Raw genomic sequence first — 23,228 nt, forward strand, 5'->3', positions numbered from 1 at the left:
GCAGCCTGGGAGAGCCGCTCCCCCCCCCTACACCCCCCCCTACACCCCGCCCGCTACTTTCCCTCCCTGGCCCTGCCGCCGCCGCCACACACGCGCTCTCGCGCACACACAGCGCGCGCGGGGCCACCAAGCACCAACCAGGCGCCTGGGCAACGCCAGGCAAAAGCCTATCGCGCGGCCGCCTCCCCTCCTCCCCTAAGCCTTGCCAATTGTCCCGGAGGGAGCGCACGCGGCAGCCCACCCCTCTCTCTCTCGCGCGCGCGCCGCTCTCTCCTCGGCAGGCTTTGCCCTCAGCCGGGGAAAGCGGGCAGGCGGCGAAAGCGGCGGAGGGGATTCACGATTCCTTCTCGCCTGCTGCCTGAGCTTAAACTCTCTCAGGGACGACGGTTCCCTCAGACCTGGGATGGCCGAAGTCATTCAAGCTGAGGCAGGTGCGGTAGAGACACACAGGCACAACCGGACCCACACAACTCGGGGGCAGAACTTGAAAGCAAAACGAGGCTGCCCTAGAGAGAAACAGGCCATTCGTGTCTCTGTCACAGGATGGCCTGCTGAGGGCGGCAGAAGCAGCTCCCTAAGAGTATCTTCATCCCCTGTTAAGGTACATGATCCTTTTAAGGTGAGATTCCAGGGAGGAGCCTGGTGTGCGTTATTGGGTCTTCTACAAATATAAAAAGTGTGTTTGAGCTGCTTCACGCGCTTTGGGCCACGTGGGAGTGTGGCTAATGTCAGAATGTAGAAGAGAACGTCAGGTATGTTCTAAGACTGACGTATACATTTAGACATATACACACACAAACCAATTAGCCACCTATGATATCTGGACGTGTCTACAAAGATAGTTCAGTCTGGTTCAGCCTCCTAGCAGACTTCAGTTTCTTTCACAGCATGAGGGTTTTTGTTGTTGTTAATTACCTTCTAAACTGTCTCAACGCAATTTACCCATAAGATAATTTAAAACAATTAAAAACCCCAAAACAACAAATATACCTGTATGCTTAGGGTGCATATAAAGATATAAAAGCAGCATGTTAATATAATTTAAGATTTGGATTTTATATTAAGGAGTAACAACTCCCAGATTTCTTCCCAACAGTTTGTGAAAATAACATGTTAATATAGGGGCAGACAATGGTGTCAAGGTGATTGAAAGTGGTTTGAGAGAGGCTCTGTTTTCCATGATGTTCACACTTTTTGGGGGATTCAGACTGTCATATAAACTGCGGTCAAACAGACTTTTCTCGATTTTGAAATTATACAAGAACCCACAGATTTGCTTACCAGAGGTACAGATTGCCACTCCCTTCTTAAAACAACCCTCAACTATCTGGTGATGGAGTCTGTTTTCCAAAAGACAGTACATTAAAATTTTAAGTTTCAGCTGCTTGAATTGTAGTGAAACCACCCTCACAGTTTCACTTATTCTCCCTTCCCCTCCCCTCCCCACACAGTGTACACACTTCTGGCATTACATGTTCTTAGCTTTACTACATTTTGAAATCCACTTGGAGAAGTAGCTAGGAAATTAGCATGTCGTATAATTTTTGATACAACTGCATTGTGTGATGCAATTTTATTGTTTTCTGCTTCAGTAGTACTGTGGTGTTTTCTGCCCTGGGAAGAAGGGCTGATAGAAATTTAATTATTAACAACAATAATAATTTTCAACATTCCTCCCCTAACAATTTACAGACCAAACCTTAAGCTTTAAAGGATTACAATGCCACTCTTCTGATTCTGAAAGTTTAAAAAGAAGAGTTAGAATATAAAAAGAAATATGGCATAAAACACATTTTTAAAATTACGTATCTGTATATATTTATCAATATGTTAAGCACCATCTGTGCCTATCAGGCCACTGTACCTTTGGGCTTATTTTTGAGTTTCTTGAATAATCTCCAGCATATCTGCACCCCTGCTTTTTTTCATGAAGTAGGGAAGGATGGACAGCGGTACTAGCGTAGTAAGTAGAATTAAAAGTAGAGTGGAAAAAAGTGCTTGCCTTATTTACAGCTGTGCATAATCTCCATGTGGCAACTTGGCAACCACCCAAAAGCAACAGTCGTCAATATTCATACATACCTGAAAGCAATGGAACTTCCTTCTAAGTAAAGGATCAGGCTGCAAGTCTTACAGGACTGGCCACCAGCTTTAGCATTGAATTACACTTACTAAGGCAGAATCTATTTGGAAACATGCAGGTCCTTGTGAAACGCAAGTGCAGGAGAATTTCCAGATGGATTTTGCTTGATGTCTTGATACCATGCCCCTTGGTTTACATGCAAATCATGAAAGCCAATTAGTAAATAATTTTTTAAAAAAAATGTGGGTGTGGGGTTTTAAATCTGGTTACTTTTACAGTAAATTTTCAGGGGGTTAGTTTTTGTTGGGACAAATGTTGACAAAAGGAGATAATTCTAGTGTGTGCAAGCAGTTGCACAAGTTTTGGAGTGCACATCCATTCAAACAAGGAATAGTAAGTAGAAATTATGTCACAAGGCCCATGTCTAAAATCAAAACCATTTTACACACAGCTCTTTCATGTCTCTCCCCACGTCCCCCAGATGAATGTCTTGCTTAGCAAACAAGGTTGGTCTCTGTGTTATAGCAAATCAGATGGCACCACAGCTCAGGCTATATGTGTATTGGTCATTATATCACATTTGTTTTGTTTTATTCATGCTATCATTTATAATGACAAGGAGAGTAAAAGTTCTGAGTGTCCTAATAACAATATCAATTAAATAAAAACAAATGGTAATCTGTTTTGGCTTTATAGAAGCAGGGAAAAGGCACTATTCATTAAAAAACCCAATTCATTGTGAAGTATTTGATCCAATGCACCTTTAATGAATGTTCCAGATTTTTGTTATGTACATATAGCACAGCACAAATGTCACTGCCTATAACATTCAAAATGCACCAAGGCTCCTTTGGAACCTAAACAAGTATTTGCAAGTTTTAGTATGAGAAAAAGCCACAGATGGGGAATTCCTCAAGATGTCTCTTACCAGAAAAGAACCAGTCTGTTGTTGCTCCTGTGGAAAATAAAATCAAACAAGCCACCACAGCAAGAGCAGCCTGAAACAATTTAAGAACACTGGCTAATTAGAAGATTATAATCTTGGGAACTTTTCCTTCTAAAGAACTGCTAATTGAAAATATCCACAACTCCACAACACCATCTCATCTGTCTCACACATAAAATTCCTCCTCAGAACTAATTTTTGCTGCAGTACCTACAAACATATCAGAAAAGGTAGTTGGTACCTTCATCTGAGATCATGCCCACTGGTTATTGGCGTGCAAACAAACCCTTCGTGCATCCAGAGTTTCAATCTGACCTGTTTCTTTCTCACCTGCTTCTTTACATTTAAGCCCACTTCATAACAACAACCCTCCTGTATGGGGGGGGCACAGGTGGTGCTGTGGTCTAAACCACTGAGCCTCTTCAGCTTGCCAGTCAGAAAGTTGGCAGTTTGAATCCTCTGTCCCAGCTCCTGCTGACCTAGCAGTCTGAAAGCATGCCAATGCACGTATATAAGTAGGTAAGGTAAACAGGATTTCTGTGTGCTCTGGCTTCTGTCACGGTGTTCCATCATTGTTCCAGAAGTGGTCTAGTCATGCTGGCCACATGACCCAGAAAGCTGTCTGTGGACAAACGCAGGTTCCCTTGGCCTGAAAGCGAGATGAGCGCTGCAACCTATTAGTCAACTTTGGCTGAACTTAACCATCCAGAGGTCCTTTACCTTTACCTTACCTTCTGGGGCTGATGGGAGTGGTAATCCAAAACACCAAGAAAGCTATGGGTAGGTGAATGATGAGCTGCAGACTGTTGACTGTAACTTGGGCAAAAGCATATTGTGGAGAGGGGAACAGAATGCCCTCCTCCTTAACAGCTTCTAGTACAGTGGTACCTCAGGTTAATAATTAAATTCGTTCTTGAGGTCTGTCCATAACCAGAAACTCTTCTTAACCTGAGGTACCACTTTAGCTAATGGGGCCTCTCGCTGCTGCCGTGCTGCGATTTCTGTTCTCATCCTGAAGCAAAGTTCTTAACCTGAGGTACTATTTCTGGGTTAGCAGAGTCTGTAACCTGAAGCATCTGTAACCTGAAGCGTCTGTAACCCAAGGTACCACTGAACTTTGGAGGAGTGCATGACTGGTTGTCAGGAAGGGACCCTGAGTAAGGAGCGGTCTTATGAAGAGGTGACTATATGCTACCACATTTTGTTGCAGGTTCCACTTGTCTTTCCTTATCTTAAATGTAATTAATAACTCTTATTTATTTGCAGCCAATCTGTATTAATACTTAATAAATGCAGTCTTTGCATGGTAAACACTCCTTCTTTTTGTTGGACACAAGGCCAGCCCTTGCTGTAGTGATATCATATTCCTGTAACCTTGATGATTTTTATTTTAAACAGGAGAGTTTGTCGCATTACTATTGAAAAGTGCTAGCATTTGTTTTAGTCTGCCAAATCTGATTATGATGTTATAAAATTAGATCAAAGATGAATGGCTTTACAGTAAAAATCCAAAAGCTGCATGTGCAAAATAATGAGAAACAGGGTTCCCTTTCCTTGCTACAAACACAATTTCTGAAGTTCTAATTATACCCTGTTGTGGGGAGAAAGGGGGAGGGGGGAGATTAAAACTGTGTTGTTTGGGGTTATTTAAAGATGGCTTGAAACCACTTTCACAGCCAGAACCTACACATGCTTACTCAGAAATAGACCCCACTGATTTCAATGGGACATTTCCAAGTATGTGCATATAGGGAGGGTTGTAGCCATGCTGCAGTACCTCTGTATGTACATTAAGAAGTTTCACTAAATTCATAGGGACTAAATCCAACTCCAGGGTACATGTCATGGATAGGGCAATAGCTTGTTTATCTGACAATGAAATGGCTTAAGAGTTAAGCTCCTCCCAGAGAAATTGCAAGTAGGAATGTCTCTAAAAAATTAAGAGAGTTTGTCAGATATAAGATGGGCTCCCTATTGGGTAGAAAGATGTACCAGTACTTTTGAAAGTGGCACACACACTTAATCTGATCTGACCTGAGTGAAATTGTCATGTGATCTTTACACAAAATAAAAAATAAAAATCCCACATCACTTGTTTCTGAAAATGTGCATAATACCTCAAACTGAATCTTTTCCCTAAAGAAATCTGAAAGCAAAGTGCCGCTGAATGTATGGCTTCCTTGTGAACTCTACTTCCCCATTAGTAACTGGCAAAATTATTTGGACATCCTGGTAGTCCCGTCACTTTTTGGAATTAAATAGAATGTATTGGGGAGGGGGCTGTTCCTTGCAGTGTTATGTGGCCCTTGAGTTTTGTTTTCATGCTGGGGCTGCCCTGAAATATATACCTTATTGGCCCGAATATAAGCCACACTCCCCCCCCCCAAATTTGTGAAAAGTTAAAGTGTGGCCTATATTTGTGACCTTATGCCGTCGGCAAAGCGGCATGGCTCCCCTCCAGGAAGCAGCCTGGGTATTGTCTTTTTTTCTCCCCCCCCTTTCAATTTTAAAAGTGTGGCTTATTTGCGGGTGCGGACCAATACAGTAAAACAAATATTGTCAAATATCCTTCAAAATGTTTCGCCTGAATAGAATCCTCCAGAATTGCTTCCGTTTTATCTTTCAGGGACCACTACTTCACCTAACAACACTTCTTTCCAGGTGATCACTTGCCTGCGGTTCAAACAAGCCTGCTTAACCTGGCTGCTTCTATTTTGGAGAAAAAGTAGCCATGGTCGTCCTGCTTGAAATACATCCAGATCAGGGCCCTGTGCTGGTTTTCTCGTGGGAATTGCTCCCTTCTGGCTCCTTCCTGTTCTTGAATGTGCTATTTAATGGGTGCAAGCATGGTTGTTTAAACACCTGACAAATGTCCTCATGAGAGGGAAAGAGGCTCCATTTCTGTTCTGGGCTGGCTGGATCATCTGCACAGCAGCTGTGAGGAGATCAACACACGCACACATTTCATGCAATGTGGCATTGGCGCCTGTGTCCCTCTTCAAGGAAGAAGGGATCTACAAGGAACGGCAGGAGGCAAGCATTTTTGTTCACAGTACACACTATTCACAGCAGAAACATCTGCTCTACATGACACATGAGGTCACCACAAACACATGAAGACTCAATATGCATGTATGTGCCGACATAGTTTACTTGCATGCAATAGCAACTGCTCTGGCTGGGAATTGTTCTATACAATTCTGGCTGGCTAGCCAGTGCTCTTGAGAAGCAGCAGCATTACCTAGGTCAAGGACAGGGCACTGTTTTCAACCTGATGAGTGAAAAGACTTGGTTCACATATAATAATACTTAGCTTAGGGCTGGCCCTAACTATGAGGGATAGTGAGGCAACAGCAACAGGTGGTTGACACTTGGAGTAGCGGTAGCAGCCTCTAAGCTCTTCCTCCTGGGTGCCCAGCTGTTCCCTTCAGTTGTCACATTCCTTTCCTGAGCCCCTGAACCTGGCCTGCTTTGTCAGGTGTGCTGGTGGATGCTAGTCCATCATTAGTGAGAAGAATGCTCAGTCGGCTTCTAGCAGTGGAATTGAGAGAGGGTGCCATTTTGTCCTTATCAAGCAGCAACATGTATTGGGCTGGCCCTGGCTAAATCATGTTTAGCAAGTGACAAATTAAGTTGTTCCACGGATGATCAAGCAAACCATGAGCACCTGGGGTGCGATGGCCAAATAAACCATGGTTAAATTTGAGTTCTGGGTTCACACATAACACTAGTCCACATAGGCACCAACTCTTAGGGGTTGAGGCAGTGATTTATGTGCTGCCCTAGTATAGGGACAGCCACCGGTTATTTAATGATGAGAGAAATACTTTCTGCAAATGCCCAATATACCCTCTTGGCTTTATTGCTGCAGGCTTAGAACCAAGTCCTGAAAAGCAAAATCATTCCTAGTGTTCAGAGCTTCAACAGCACCGTGAAATAGTCAAGGTAAGTTGAATTTAAAACACATATATTTCTTTTTGTGTATGTGCACATGTATAATAGCATTGTGCTAGATTCTGTTCTCTTATAGCAATTCCTTATGTGGATCACCTTTGTTTGTGTCAAGGGCGTACCCACCACGGGGCAAGTTAGGGCAGCTGCCCTACTCTAGAAGCAGGGCTGGTGGGCAGAGGCGGAGCACAGCCCGGCGGAGCGCGAGTTCGCCATTCCCGCCGCGCTGCGCGGCACCCTCCCTCCAGCTCCCCGGTGCGCCCTCAGGCAAGGCCAAGCGCGGCGGGGAACCAGGGAGCGCGGCGCGGTGGGCGGGAACGCCGAACTCGCGCTCCGCTGGGCTGGGCTCCGCCTCCGCCCACCAGCCCTGCTTCTAGGGAGGGGCACAGCCCGGCGGAGCGCGAGTTCGCCGTTCCCGCCCACTTTGTGGCCCCTCCCCTTCTGTGCCTTGGCCCCTCCCCTTGCCCCCCCCCTAGTTTTGATCCTGGGTACGCCCATGGTTTGTGTGAATAAAATTACAAGCAGGAAGTTTCATTTTGCACACCTAAGCAATCTGGCAAAGTAAGGCGTTAAGAACTAATTTTATGTGGTGCAAATTCATGTATGCAGCGTGTAGAACTGACAAAAAAGGCACAGGGAACAAAAGTATGACATAGTACTTGTTAGCAAATAATAAAAATACATTTTTGAGTTTGCATTTATCCAGATTCATTTCAATCTGCTGCAATGTTTTAGCTCTTTTATGTTATTTTAGTATGTATGAGGTGAGCTACCCCACTTTCTATGAGGAAAACCAGATTCTTTTTACCGCTGCTGATTCACCAAGTGTGTGGAGCGGTTTCTGTTTGAATCCCACTTCCACCATGGTACATTTATTTTGAAACCTTCTTACTGCTGCCACCATATATCTATACCATCTCTTAAACTATGACCCAGTAGCTGTGGTACTTTTGAGGTGGTACAAAACCAGACAGGCATTTATTGTTTCTTTTGGGGTGTTATACATTTAGCCTACTGTTGTTACAAATGGACATTAAGTTCAACAGACAGGCTCCTGTTTCTATCCCCTGGCCCTACCTTTCTGCTGTGCCCAAGGGGAGCCAGCTATGATTAATATATTGTTGCACGCCACCCCAGTCTCCAAGCGGTGTGAGATTCCAGGGGTTCCAGGTGCTTACTCTAGGAACTTTTTTATATCTGTGTTGTTTTAAATGAGACCATCTTGGCTGTGAGCCCTGGAAGACCTGCAGCCTGCCTTGCTGCCCCTTTCCTATCTGGCCTGGGAGAGTGGAGTGTTGACTGACTCCAGCTACAAAAGCTGAAGCTGTTGAACAGATTCTTGGGCTGGAGTATTGTTTATGGGAGGTTGAGAGAGCTGTTGCTGTTATTGATATTACTGTTGTATCTTTAGTTTTAGCTCTTACGATTTACGTGGAAATTGTTTCCACTTGGTTGTGTACTCTCTGATGTGTACTTTTTATTGTTTCTGATTTCTGTTATGTTTGTAATTATGTAAATCTTGCCATGTTGTAAGCCACCTTGAGCATAGTTTCAACTATGGAAAGGTGACATACAATTAAAATGATGATGATGATGATGATGATGCTCAGGGTTTGTTTTTCCTTCAGAATGCAGTGTCTTCATGATATGTGGCTTATTTACACATATATACAACCTGAGCCTGTGATGGAGGGGTTCCCAGCATTAACATGCCAAGAGAGCCTTGCTTCTTCCATAGCCACAGCCTTGGATCTGAACAGAAGCCAAACATCATTCTGTCTAACTTGGTTTGCAAACTCTCTACTCTCAACTCCAGCTTTGTCCTTCTATCTGTCTGTGAGTTGAGGGAGGGGGCCATGCCCATTTACCATTTCACACGGATCCACTTACTTTGTTCCCCTTAATGGCCCATCTCCACTGGCGATCACCTCACTAGGAAACTAACCTGTCGTATATTTTCACACTGGCTGGATCCAGGGGTTAGAAGGATCTCAGCATGTAGCCGACTTTCTTCCCCCAACTCACAACAATATAAAACTGGGTGATACTAGTGTTGGACCACTGGTCGATCTAGCCAGTATTGTCTATTCTGATAGGCACTAGGTCTTCAAAGTATTAGGCAGAGATCTTTCTTCCCAGAACTTTCCTGGGATGCTCTGCATAGAATCATAGAATCATAGAGTTGGAAGAGACCACAAGGGCCATCCAGTCCAACCCCCTGCCAAGCAGGAAACACCGTCAAAGCATTCTTGACATATGGCTGTCAAGCCTCTGCTTAAAGACCTCCAAAGAAGGAGACTCCACCACACTCCTTGGTAGCAAATTCCACTGCCTAACAGCTCTTACTGTCAGGAAGTTCTTGCACTATGCATGCAAAGCATAGTGTTGTGTATCTGCCACAGAGTTATGGTTCCTCCTGTACAGTAGTTCTACCAGATTGTTTGTTTCATACTTAGTCTGTCTACAAAGATGGAACTTCTGATGTACTGGGAACCACGTGTGCAAAAGGGCACCTGTGCACCTGATTCCTAAGACTAAGTTTCTGCATCTAACACTTCTGAGGGGAAATGTCTAATTTCCAGCATTGGATCTGGAACTGCATGACAGGCACAGAACATTGGATAATGCTGCCAACTTGGACACCGTATGGAAAACGGGATAATTAATGCTGCCCCTTGTTATCCTTGACAGGGTGAAAGAGTAGCCTGGAGTTAGATTTCACACCCTTCCAAGTCTGAGACCTGCATTTTCAAAACTGACAGCATTAACGGACTCCTGAGTGGGCAGGAATGTTCAAATACATATACATTTAGCCTTGTTGAAAGGCCATTGCATATCACGGGATGAAAGAAAAGTGCAGCTGAGCCGAATAGTGACCTTAGGTTTTGTTAGAAGGGTGGATAAACACAGCCAGGATTCCAAATTAAAAATGTTACAACAAATGCAACACAGCTTTTGCAAGATACATTTTAACATTTTCACTGTCAAAATTGGCATTTCCTTAAGAAAGAGAAAGGCCATACCTTAACTGAGTAGATTTTCACAGAAAGTCTGTAGATCCTGAGAACAAAATACAGCCTTAATTACGGATAACATGCAATGTGAACTTCTTGACAAGCTAAAGTTAGCAAGAAACATACAAATGAAAAACAGAGTGTCGCACGCACAACGGGTGACCAGCAAGACCCTTTGAAGCCCTTGTGTTTGTTACTGAGTTTACCAGATGGCAGCACCCTTTAATATCTCTCCGAGGTGCTGACTTGCATTGCATCATTCCATCAGGGAACTGAAGCACTGTTATTTTGATTTCTTTTTGCAGATTTTTCACATGATAATTTCACTTTTGTGTCAAATGCCACAAACACTGAGATTGCCTGTAATGGCTGAAAGAAACTTAGAAGAGCCTGTTTTTAGGAAAAGAAACTTTTATAACATTTGCGTTTTCAGCTTTGTATTTAATGTGGTATACAGGTGTTTGTTAATAAGTAGAAGGGTCAGGCTGTTTACTAGTATTATTTTCTGATCTTCACTGAGTGGGATTTTTCTAGCCATACCACCCATGTTGATAATTGCAGTTATCTTGGGTAAGCTGTTATAAGAATAATTATGAATCACCAATTCACTCAAAAGTATCATGGTGGTGTGCAATGAAATAAAGAAAACATAGTAAAATTATAAGTTCCTGGCTTCCTGTTTCCGGTGGTGAGAAATGGCTGACTCCCACATGATTGCACCTCAGCCGTGCGAGTAAATTAGGGTTGATATGGGGGTAATTAGCCCTGGCAGTCTCCCCATGGTGGGGGAGGACTGTCTCATAGACCCGCTGACCGTTCGAGATTGTCAGCTTGCATCAAGGTGCAAGTGGCAGGACGCTGGGTCCCAGAGCACGACATGGCTGGCACTCTCCAAAGTCACTCTCATAGCCAGAAATATCTGTTTGATAAAATAATTAGATTTGGACAATAAAAAGACATAGTCTGGACCGAAGAAGACTGAGAAAAAAACCTGCAGAACTGCACAGTCCCTGTCTTTAAGCTCAGACTTCAAAGAGATTCTCCTCATGGTGTTTGGATTACGGAGGTGATTGGTACGTTCTTTTTTCTTCTTCTCAATACCTAAAATTGTTTTTCTATGCCAAGCCTTATTAAGCAACCTTTCTCTTTTTTTGAAAAGTACAGATGGACCTCTATTTATAATTAAGTATTCAATTTTGCGCAGCTTTACTTAGACTTGAAAGACTTGATAAAGATAAAAGAAGAAACAAGATGGCACTTGTTAATATGATGCAGCACGGAAAAATGAGAATTCCTCCCTTTTTCGAGGGAAGTGGAAAATATTTGCTAGCTGACTTTATAATGACTTGAGACAACAATTTGGGATAACATACAGTGCACCTGTTTGCAGAATTTCTTCATTATGAGTGAGAAAGAAGGCTAAATGGATGTCTAGCAACCCCCCTTCTAGGGCCCAGAGGGGGGGGACTGTGTGGGCTCCGGGAAAGCTGATCGATTGCCAAATGACTTATATCTGTGGAATACAGTTCATTTACATTGTAAACAGTATGCTTAAAAATTAAAGATTAGAACAAATTAGAAATATATACAGATAGAATATACAAATACAATGTATAGCAAAAAAGTAAACAAATACACACACACACACACACACACACACACACACACGGAGGAAGTAAGAGGATATAGGAACAAAAGAAAGATGATCAAGGTTTAATAATGATATGAAGAAAGACGAAAATAGACTGAAACTATAAGGAATGTTATACCGTGTAACTAGACATATGAATTTAAAAATAGCAGAGGAAAGTAATGTGGAAGTTGATTTTGGTAATTTTGGTAATTTTAGGTTTGAAGTTTAAGTTTTTCAATATTAAGTTGAATTTCTATCTGAGAATTACAGACAAATTGTAAAGATAATAAATGTAATGAGACAAAATGTTTGATTATGTAATATGCTGTATGTGAAAATCAATAAAAATCAATTTTTTAAAAAAAATTAAAGATGGGAAATCAGTAACAACTTAACAATGTGGAAGTTACCACGTCATTAAATTTTAAATGACAGGCTTGGACAACAGCCTGGATTGGAATATTTTAACAACTTGGGAGTTGCTGCATCATTAAACTTCAAACGATAGACTTGGACAACAGCCCAGATTGGAATTAAGTCAGGAAAAGCTGTACTGGCAAATAGACAGTTGAATACACACACACACACACACACACACACACACACACACACACACACACAATAAAGCTGTACTCGATGGATGAAGGGATATATGATTTCTGACATGATTGAGAATTGCATAGCCAGGGGCGAAGAACTTTAAAGCATTAAGATCGGAATGTGGAAAATATGAGAACAAGAAGAGGAAGGCAGTTTTCTTCCCAATGTCTCAACAAATGAAACTGATTCGTAAAGATGTTACAAGAGACGTTGCACATATTTTTGTAACTCAAGAAAATCTTTAATAATAATAGAACAAAGATATTGGAGATGTACTTTGAGGTCCAGACTATGGGAAGCCCGGAAAAATTAATAATTAATAATTTGGTTGTTTTTTTATTTTAGTTTATTGATTTTAATTGAGTTATGATTATAATTCGATGGATATGTTAATTGGCTGTTTATATTGGAAAATCAATAAAAATGATTAAAATAAAAGTTCCCAAAATACAGAAGAAATGATGGACACCAAATCAAGTTAATTTTGTAAAAACACTTGTGGAAATGACCATGAGAATTGTAGGTGCCTCTCTGATTTCAATATCAACAGGGCCCCCAAAGCCTTAGATAGCATAGAGATTAAATGGATATTGTTAGGCACGTTTAAATAAGTTTATGATACATTAACATGTTTGTATAGTTACATAGGCTACAAATGGGGTCTGAAATAGGAGTTTCAGAGGAGGGAAAAACTAGTTGTACGAGAAAGTATACACCAACAGGGAACTTCGAAAGATATATGGTGTCCGTGGTGTGTCAGCATTTGTGGAAAAAGCTGACAGGCAGGCCTAAAAGTCATTCAGCTCTAAACCTTGTTTTCTTTGCCACACTTGAAGGTTTTATTAGCTTTCTGTCAGACGCTGCAGGTTTAAGGCTGAGGGCTTTGCCCTCCCTGCAAATTATACATTTTCCTCTCTCACCCATTAAGCAAGCGGTCTGACTTCTGTCAACTTTCATAATTAAGGTGTTTTTAACTCCTTTACATCTGTGATGCATAAAGAAGGGGGGGGCTTTCAATGAAAAAAAATGACCTCTGGAAACATTCAGCAAAACTGAAACCCATACAAAATAGAGATTAAAGGATCAAGAAAGTTTGAAAATGTCACTTAAGAGTGTGACAAAGTATTTATTTTTTCAGACCCTAAACTTTAAAGTAAGCAGCGAGGTCTGCAGAAAACCGACATCACAGACAAGTGATCAAAAACTGCTGAGTTCCATATACAGAGAGAGACATGTTCTCTGAGAACCCAGCCTGAAAGTTCCAGCAGTTCATTTAGACAGCATCATTTAAAACAACACCTCCATCTAGTGGTTTTATAACAAAAAAAAAGTTAGTAAATTCTTACATAGGCTTTCCTGAGTGTTTTCACCCATGGACCTCCGTCATACATAGTGTCCTATCACCTGATCATTGTTCACTAGAAAATAAAAAGTGGAAGAGAGGCTTTTGTAATGCAGATGAGTGTTCTGGCCAGTTTAGTTTGCAGTCCTGTAACAAACTTAGAGCAAAGTTACACATAATGTTAAATGTGGGTCTTTGCATCTAATGTAGGGATGGCAAATCTTCCAATTACTGTTTCTCTCAGTTTTGAATTTCTTTTATGTCTTAAGTTCAGTTTCCCATATTTGCACATCGGTTTGCACTTTAAAAGAATTTTCCTAATATCTGCACACTTGCCACAATGTATGCATTTCTCTACACATTACTCAACATTGCAAAATTCAAAGAAGGTCCAGTTCTCATGTTCCATTACCTCCAGATATAGGCAAATAATTCAAATCTATAAGGTTTTCATCAGTGTTTGGTTTTGGAGAACCTTTATCTTTGCACTCAACAGCTACATCACCAAGAAGAGAGGCCACTGGTGCTTGGTTTTCAAAAAATATTATAATTTCTAAGGTATCTTTTATGAAAAACTCACTGAATTTATAAATAAAAAGCAATAACAAACCTAGACAGCATCTTAAAAAGCAGAGGCATCACCTTGCCGACCAAGGTCTGTATAGTTAAAGGTATGGTTTTCCCAGTAGTGATGTATGGAAGTGAGAGTTGGACCATAAAGAAGGCTGATCACCAAAGAATTGATGCTTTTGAATTATGATGCTGGAGGAGACTCTTGAGAGTCCCATGGACTGCAAGAAGATCAAACCTATCCATTCTGAAGTGAGCTGAGTGCTCCCTGGAAGGACAGATTGTGAAGCTGAGGCTCCGATACTTTGGCCACCTCATGAGAAGAGAAGACTCCTTGGAAAAGACCCTGATGTTGGGAAAGATGGAGGGCACAAGGAGAAGGGGACGACAGAGGATGAGATGGCTGGACAGTGTTCTCAAAGCTACTAACATGAGTTTGACCAAACTGTGGGAATCAGTGGAAGACAGGAGTGCCTGGCGTGCTCTGGTTCATGGGGTCACAAAGAGTCAGACATGACTAAACAACAACAGATCTGGGCCCTTGAAGGTAACCACTGTATGGGCAAATAACAACAAGTGAACATTTTGGATTTAACATCAAGACATCAGGAATGGGGGTGGGGGTCTGTTTCTGCAATAGGCCACTAGCCCAGACATTTTTATAGACACCACTGTAATTGCTACTTTTTGTTTATATTGTTATAGTTTGGGTGTTGAGTTTTTTTAAAAAATATACCTTTCTTTCAACAATATTTCCTGCCATATTAAGCAGGTTATTCTAATGTCAGAGCAAAATGCACATCAGCATGCTTCCAAAATCTGCCTCCCCTACTAGCTGGAGAAAATGACACCAGCACAATCACTTTTTACAATACCTAGTAAGAGAGCAATTGGAAGCATTTGAGAAACCTGGTCCATATTTTCAGTACCTCATAACTTTATTTCATAATGCAACAGACAGCATTCATAAATAAAAGGTGCTTTACCACAAATTATACTTGTTCACACCCTTAGCCAGGAGCAAATATAAAAACAGCTAGAATCACATCATTCCCCACCCCCTCCCTTACTGATTTCATGTTTCACAATGTGGTCTCTTGGCCCTGAAAGCAGGAGCACCTGTGGGTTCCCTGTTTATAGAGCAGGTGACAGCAGCCCAGAGCAGGCAATGGATGCTGTAAAGGGGAAGAGTCGACCAGCAAGCCATTGGTTCATATTGGGAAAAGGATTTATTTATTAAGAAGACTTTGTGATGTTAGTGATGTCTGTTGAATTAAGGTCACATCCTCACCATAACTATGGAAACCATACCTGGCTTTTTCCAAAGAATCCTGGGGAATGTAGTTACAGGTAGGTAGCCGTGTTGGTCTGACGTAGTCGAAACAAAATAAAAAAATTCATTCCAGCAGCACCTTAAAGACCAACTAAGTTTTTATTTTGGTATGAGCTTTCATGTGCATGCAACTTAGTTGGTCTTTAAGGTGCTGCTGGAAGGAATTTTTTTATTTTGTTTCGACTGGGGAATGTAGTTTAAGGGTGTTGAGAATTGTAGCTCTGCTGAGGGGTAAACTACAGTTTCCAGGCTTATTTGGCAGAAGCCATGACTGTTAAAGTGCTCTAAATGCATGGTGTGGGTGTGGCCAAGGAGTCTGGTGACTAAAGTTGTGCCTCCACTGACACAAGGCGCTTTGATCCTCCAAAGGTTTCCATCAGTGAAATTGGGAAGGAGGCAGTTTTTGCAGATGCCCATCTCTCCTGAACCCCACACCTCTAGGTGTCTGGAGGACCTCTCAGCACAAGGTAAGAGGTGGTATGGGAGACTGCTAGATCAAAAATTATTTACGCAGTGGAGAGACACCATTGGATGCAACCATATAGACGGAGTTGCTATAAATTTATAAAAGAAGGTCAAAACTGGATTCTTAATTGCTAAAAGTGTTCCCGCAGCCACTAGAAATGACCTATTATGTTTGGTGTACAGTTACTTTAAAAAAGAGAGTTTGCTATCTTTAAAAACAAACAAACACTAACATGGCAAACTGTATTCATTAATGCAACCTTTGACAACCTAGTGCCCTCCAGATGTTGTGGACAGAAACTCCCACCAGTTGTAGTCTGGAGGGTACCAGGATAGGCAAATACAGTGGTACCTCTACTTACGAATTTAATGCGTTCCGAACACACATTCGTAAGTCGAAAAAATTGTAAGTCGAATCCCATAGGAATGCATTGGGAGAAAAAATTCGTAAGTAGAAGCAACTCTATCTAAAAATTCGTAAGTAGAAAAAATCCTATCTAAACCGCATCCAAGATGGCGGATGGAGCTCCATTCGTAAGTAGAAACATTCGTAAGTAGAGTTATTCGTAAGTAGAGGTACCACTGTATAGGAAAGTAGGAAGCCACCTTCTTGCTCAGTATCATACACACTGACTTGGCATCAGCTCTCCAAGGTTTTAGGCAGGGGTCCTTCCCAGCCCACCTTGGAGATGCCAGGGGTTCAATTTGGCTGATGCTCTGCCACTAAGCTATACCTTTCCTCTAAGAAGTCCTTATACATGTTCTGCTCTGGCTACATTACTTTAGCTGTAGAGCTAAAATTACATATAATTAATGCATTATTCCATAATGGAGGGGTGTGGGGGGGAGCTCTCCCCTCCAAACCCATTGATGTCTTCAACCTCACCAGTTTCTCACAATTTGTCTCACTAGGATTTAGGTGACTAAATATTTGCTGGGTCAGATGTTTGGCAGCAAAACATTAAAAGGCAGGTGCTGACACTAAGAAAAGAAAAGCACCCTGAGGCTGCAATATGCCTGCATTTCTCCTCCCCTCCCCTAGTTACTCCAAGTAGCTGGCATATATTCATCTCTGTTTTCATGAACCCTAATGATAATGAGTTAAGCTTCACAAATGGAAGACGAAACCCTCATAATTAGTTGAGCTGAAGTGTTGAAAGGAATGAAATGGGGTTTGTTGGCTCTAACATTGGATACACAGAGGCCTGTCTGTTTGGTGTATTCACGACAATCCTGAGTCTGGGGTGCTCTTCCCACAAACACTGGTCACCTGCTGAGAGCCTGAATTGAATTAGGTTACATTATAATTGGATTTTCCTAAGGCGCTGCATTAGCATTTTCCATGATCTCACCCTTATTAGCCAAATCACTAATCAGGAATAGCACAGTTACACTGCCTGCTAGTTAAATTATCTGCTGCTATAGTGACTATTTAATCCAACTTCCAACCCATGCATAGAGACCAATCTTTCCCATCTTCCTTTAGAGGGAATTCACATTATTCTCTCATGGCTGAAAGTACAATGTGGTTTTGAGTTCCACAAATACATTTTTTTAAAAAAAAAAAATACTCTGGAGAATTGTAAGTTTTAAGGCTTGTTGTACAGGTTCCATTATACGGTGTGATAAGGTCAGGGTGATTTGTCTCCTTGATAAATGAATGTAAAAATGAAGCTGTTGAGGGAATTTGTTTAATTGCAAAGAAATCCCTAACCATGAATTGTATTCCATTGTGGCTCAAATACTTAACACACCTAATCCTTTAAGATTATTCTTTTAATGCTACAAACTCCATCCATTAACTGGAATACAAATGACTTAAAAAAATAAAAATAAAGTGGCAATTATGTCCAGTATAGTGGTACCTCGGGTTACAGACGCTTCAGGTTACAGACTCCGCTAAGCCAGAAATAGTACCTCGGGTTAAGAACTTTGCTTCAGGATGAGAACAGAAATCGCTTGGCACTTGAACACTCCTTGGCAGCGGTGCGGCAGCAGTGGGAGGCCCCATTAGCTAAAGTGGTACCTCAGGTTAACAACAGTTTCAGGTTAAGAACGGACCTCCAGAACGAATTCTTAACCCAAGTTCTTAACCCAAGGTACCACTGTAGGAAAGTACTGTAGATGTGTCTTCCACAACTGGACAAGTCCTGACAGTAAGAGCTGTTCGACAGTGGAATTTGCTGCCAAGGAGTGTGGCGGAGTCTCCTTCTTTGGAGGTCTTTAAGCGGAGGCTTGACTGCCATCTGTCAGGAATGCTTTGATGGTGTTTCCTGCTTGGCAGGGGGTTGGACTGGATGGCCCTTGTGGTCTCTTCCAACTCTATGATTCTATGATTCTAAGTCTACTATAGGGCGGTTGGTGGAGTCCAGAAGGATATTGCTGCATAAAGTTAGATACAGACATAGAAAAATTCCTCATTTGGTAAGATGGTCCAATGACTATCTGGCCGATACAGTGCCTGAGACCAACTACGCTAGAAGTCTAAGCTCTGATAGAATCCTGCAAGGACTACCCCATTAGGAGAAGAAAAGGTAATGCCATAAGCAGATTAAAATCTGCAGTATTTCCTCAAACATCTGTCATGCTTATTTCTTTCACATTTTAAAATGCAATTACATTTAGGTGCATTACATTTGTTCTCAAATTGTATTTCAAGGGAAATTATGATTAATGTTATTAAAGTGGGTAAAGCAAAGCCGAGCTGCTGACCCAGTCTTGTGTGCTTAAATCACATTTAAACCATTGTAGGGGTTAAACTTGCCAAACTCTGTTCTGGCCTTAATCTTCAGCTCAAAATATTACAGTAATTCTAGAAATATTTCATTTACACATATATCACCAATATGGTTTTAATTCTATATCATACATTCAGATTTCCATCTGCATTCAGTGTAAATGCAAGCAAGTTCAGGATGCATGTGGGTTGTTTGTTGTTGTTGTTCTCTTTTTTTTTACCATAAATTTTAATTCTGGCAATAGAAGACAAGGTGTTATTGGGTATTTAGGTTGCAATATTGAACCTTACCAGTAGCTATACTGATATGGATTAGACTGTTCTGAAGATTTGGCTAGAGGAGACAGCAAGCATTGTCACAATCAATACAGCCCAACGTGACTACTGACTATAATAAACGGTTGATGGATTGCTACTGACCCACCAAATCAATTGCTGCCCAATCACCCTCTAAGGTGGCCCAGCAGGACTTCCATGAAACACATTTGTTCTTCTGTCTGCAAAGGGTTGCCTAAGTACAGAGACTGTTAATCCTCCAGCAAAGCAACAGTGCATGTCTGGTTGGCTACGTTTGAAGTGGTGGATCACACACACTGTGCAGGCCAGTTTAGCAGACTAACGTACTCAAAGCGATGCACTTTCAGAATGACGACGAGATGATTCTTAAACTAAAAATGGGGACTGAAACGCAGCCCAACCCAATAGCAGTAAAACCAAATACAAACATTTGCTGCAGCAGCCAGTGAGGCAGGTTGCTCACAAAAATGCTGGATTGCCATGTGGTGGCCGTAGAATCTTACAGTGAGTAGGAAGTTTAAAGGTCATCTGCTCTGACTCCCTAGCTCAGGGCAGGAATCTGACAATTAAAGCATATCTAAAACATAGAGGGTGACAGAGAAAAAAGAACCCCCACTTGCTTTACTTTTAGGCACTGAGTGACGGTGAAGTGAGGGGGTTACTACAGTCAACCCTGATCAAATGCAGGGTTATAGACTACACAGTAAGCTCCATGTGGATAGGACAAACATCCCATTAGCCCCATTTTATATGCACAACTCTGCTTGCAATACCTCACAGCTCCTCTGGTGCCCAAAGGTAAGGACAGGATTCCCCTCCCCTTGATCCACATACAGACGTTTTGCCTTGAAACCACCATAACACCACTCACTTGCACATTTCCTAAAACCCTTCAGACATTTATTTATAATTGAACAGTTGCAACTTGTTTGGTACAGTCTATTTTAAAAGAAAGGGATGAGGGAGGAAGTCTTTCCACAACAACAACTATAGCTGGAAGTGAATCTGTCTCTTTGCCACAGTCATAGAAATCTCCCATTGTGTGTATGTTATATAATGGTATATCATATAAAACAGAGTGCAATAGGACATGAAAATGTAACGGTGGTTACAAGGTGATGTCAGGATGGCTCTTTGTCTTTGCTTCGGTTCTTTCTCTTTGTATGGTACAAGTGGGGACCTTCGTTTTCTGAGGAGGCATCTATAAATAAATGGATACATATGTGAAAGAAAATTAGACACCTTTAGTTCTCCAGCTTCACTGTCTTAGTAAGTATACCCTGAGCTGATTTTTTTTTCCAGGACTAAAAAATATCAATAAACTAATATTATGCTACAACAGCAACAACAACAACAACAACAACAACAACAGGAATCATTAATATTCTAAAATAAACCAAAAAGAGAAACAAGGACAAATTGGCTCGAATCCAGACTAAGTCAGTCACACTTATTCCCATTAAAATCTGGAGAGATGCTACCAGCCAGCGTAGGCAATACTAAGCTTGATGTTCCAATGGTGTGACTCAGTATAAGGCAGTTTCCTTAGTTGTACTTATTTCTCATTGATACCAGTGGGACTTAAGTCATGACTAAAATTGTTCCACTGATTTCAGTGGGACCTACATCCAACTGATGTAACTTGGATCCAACCCACTGACTTTCTGGATTAGGTTAATTTCTGTTTAGAAGAACCTGTCACAAGAACTTGATTCAACCTGATGATATTCTTAGTCGCCCCACCTCATTATTATAGGCAATTTCCCTGTGATATTGCTAGTATAAAATATAAATCCTTTCCTAAGAATTCGTCTAAGATGCTACTGTAAACATGGCAGTGGTGTCTTTACCTCTCATGGAAGCAAAAGATTAAATGAAAAACGTGAAATATTTCAAGGAGTCCTGGTTTTGCCCATGAGAACAGTTTACATCTCCAGAATGTTACATCTATATAAGCTTGCTGCTCAACATGTGGATTTACAGCCACAATGATATATGTTGCACTCCAAGCAGAATAAGCAACCAAGCATTGCAATCTGAAAAAGGTTATACTTTAATCAGCTGAAGAAACATATTCATTTTTCCTTTGAGGTATGTGTACATCATGTCTTCTTATAAAATGTATAGGAGATATAATGTATTCCATCCATTTTCAACCCAAAAATGCTGCATCAACTGAATTTATATTATTACAAGGAGAAGGAGAATTAATAGACCAATTAATACTCTGCACAATCACTATCTAGGGCTGAGCCAAGAAGGGTGCCATTTCCACTGGTGTGAATTCATTCCTTTATTTTAGTTTTTTAAAAATTTATTCCCCCCAATACTTTAATAATTTGTTTTTGTTCATGCAGATTAATAAAATATAATCAAAAAAATTAAAATAGGGATGCTGCAAAAAGGGACCAAAGTGTTCAATCCTTTGGAGTGAAGGTAGGAAACATTCTGTTTCTTCTCATTCTGATTTGGCTTCCTTGTACATATAACCAAAATTGACTGGTGACATGGTTATCATGGATTCTACATGACTGGCTGGCTGGGTTCATATTCCCAGGAAAGAAAAGAACACATATAACACTGAAGCAGCAGCCCACCAAGAAACAACCCCCAAAGTTTGGGTAGCAAATAGTTAATTGAAAGGGAATTCAGAGACACTTTGCCTATGTCCACAATTGCACACTTCACCCTGAAATATTCCTAAGTGAACACTTGGCACAACCCTGTTGAAACCTACCTAGTCCTGAGGCAGGTTCGTTGTCACTGGTGTTGTGCAAGTTAATATGGACTTATAGTACATGAGAATGAAAAAGCAAAGTCTCAAAAAGGAGCATATCGGTTAGTTTAAGGCCCAAAGCATCTTGAGTCAAGTGACCAGTTTCTTCAGAAAAACTCCAACAGTCTTACATGCCAAATAGGCTTCTTGTACTGGTGCCTTCATCCCCCCCCCCCAACCTTCTCAGTTTCTGATACATTAGAGAGTTGGGAGCAGAGTTAATCCTGTGCTAGAAACTCAGAAATCTCTTGCATAATCCTGGTTGGATTGTCCATTTATTTCACATCTTTTGGCTGCTTAAATCAGCCAAGTATGAGGAAACACTGCCATAAATGAATGTCACACAAGCAAAATGGATCTGTGCAATGCAAGCCATTGGTGGCAGTTTGCCAGGCTTCTATTGACAGAGGCAGAAAAGGAATTTTTAGGTGAATAACAGTTACAAAAGTATGTGTTTTCCAGTGCCAGCTTAGCATACAAACAAAACCTAAGGCCTGCCCTATCCAAACCACATTCAAAATGGGAATTGGAATGGGATACCGGTAATGACTGAATCAATACTGTACATCCACGTTGCTCGTCCTGTCCAGAGGCATTTAACTAATTCCTCTAGGCCAGTGTTTCTCAACCTTGGGCCCCCAGCTGTTTTTGTACTACAACTCCCACCATCCCCGGCCACTGGTCCTGCTAGCTAAGGATGATGGAAGTTGTAGTCCCAAAACAGCTGGAGACCCAAAGTTGAGAAACACTGCTCTAGGCTGTTGCAAACAGACCACTGGTCACATTGCATGACTTGCTCACTTGCATTCTGAAGACTTCGTTCATTTTGTAGATGGTTAAGTAGACACCTTATGTGCCATTGCTGCTGAACTGGGAAAGGAGCAGTACAGATGCAGGGGCCAGACACAAAAGAGACAAGGAACGGAAAGGTGGAGCTGAAAGAGGGGTTCTATGGGATAGAGAAGTAAAGTATGGGATACGGAAAGAGAAAACAGAGGGGCAATGTAGATTGTGGTGCAGAGAGAAGCATGGTGCTGCAGGGAGTAAAGAGAGAAAGTGATTGTGTAGAGGGGAGGGGAGGGGAGCAGATGGGGTGTGGGGGAGGAAACACAAGCACAACACATGGGAGAGATAAATAACACTTCCAGACTGTCACTATTTTGGGATAGGATTCAAAAAACATACCAGCAAATTTAGGTTGCACAATTGAAGTTGATTTGGCACTCTTGTGCAAAAATCCTCCCACTTTCCCCCAGAATTGAACTTTTTGCAATAAGGAATTGGGTGGTGGGAGAGCATTGAAAAATGTGGGATATCAATGGCTTGATGCAACAACGTATATACTCCCCACAAACAAATGGCAATAAATGCTCAATAAACATGACATCTGGACGTGACCGAAGACACGGTGAGCTCTATGGAGTACAGAGGAAGAAGAAAGATAATGATAATGTTTTTTTAAGAAAGGGAGAGCACAAAAG

General features: G+C 41.5%; 1 protein-coding gene across 1 annotated transcript in view; it reads right to left on the minus strand.

Moving 5' to 3' along the window:
- Window positions 1–15,662: 15,662 nt before the first annotated feature.
- The window catches only part of TNIP3 (TNFAIP3 interacting protein 3), a 69,014-nt gene continuing 61,448 nt past the window's right edge, over window positions 15,663–23,228 (minus strand). The window contains 1 exon segment of the mRNA XM_035112547.2: window positions 15,663–20,172. Within this exon segment, the coding sequence (XP_034968438.2) occupies window positions 20,093–20,172 (80 nt within the window). The 3' untranslated portion in view covers window positions 15,663–20,092.

The sequence above is a fragment of the Zootoca vivipara genome, chromosome 9 (assembly GCF_963506605.1).
Source record: "Zootoca vivipara chromosome 9, rZooViv1.1, whole genome shotgun sequence".
Lineage (NCBI taxonomy): Eukaryota > Metazoa > Chordata > Lepidosauria > Squamata > Lacertidae > Zootoca > Zootoca vivipara.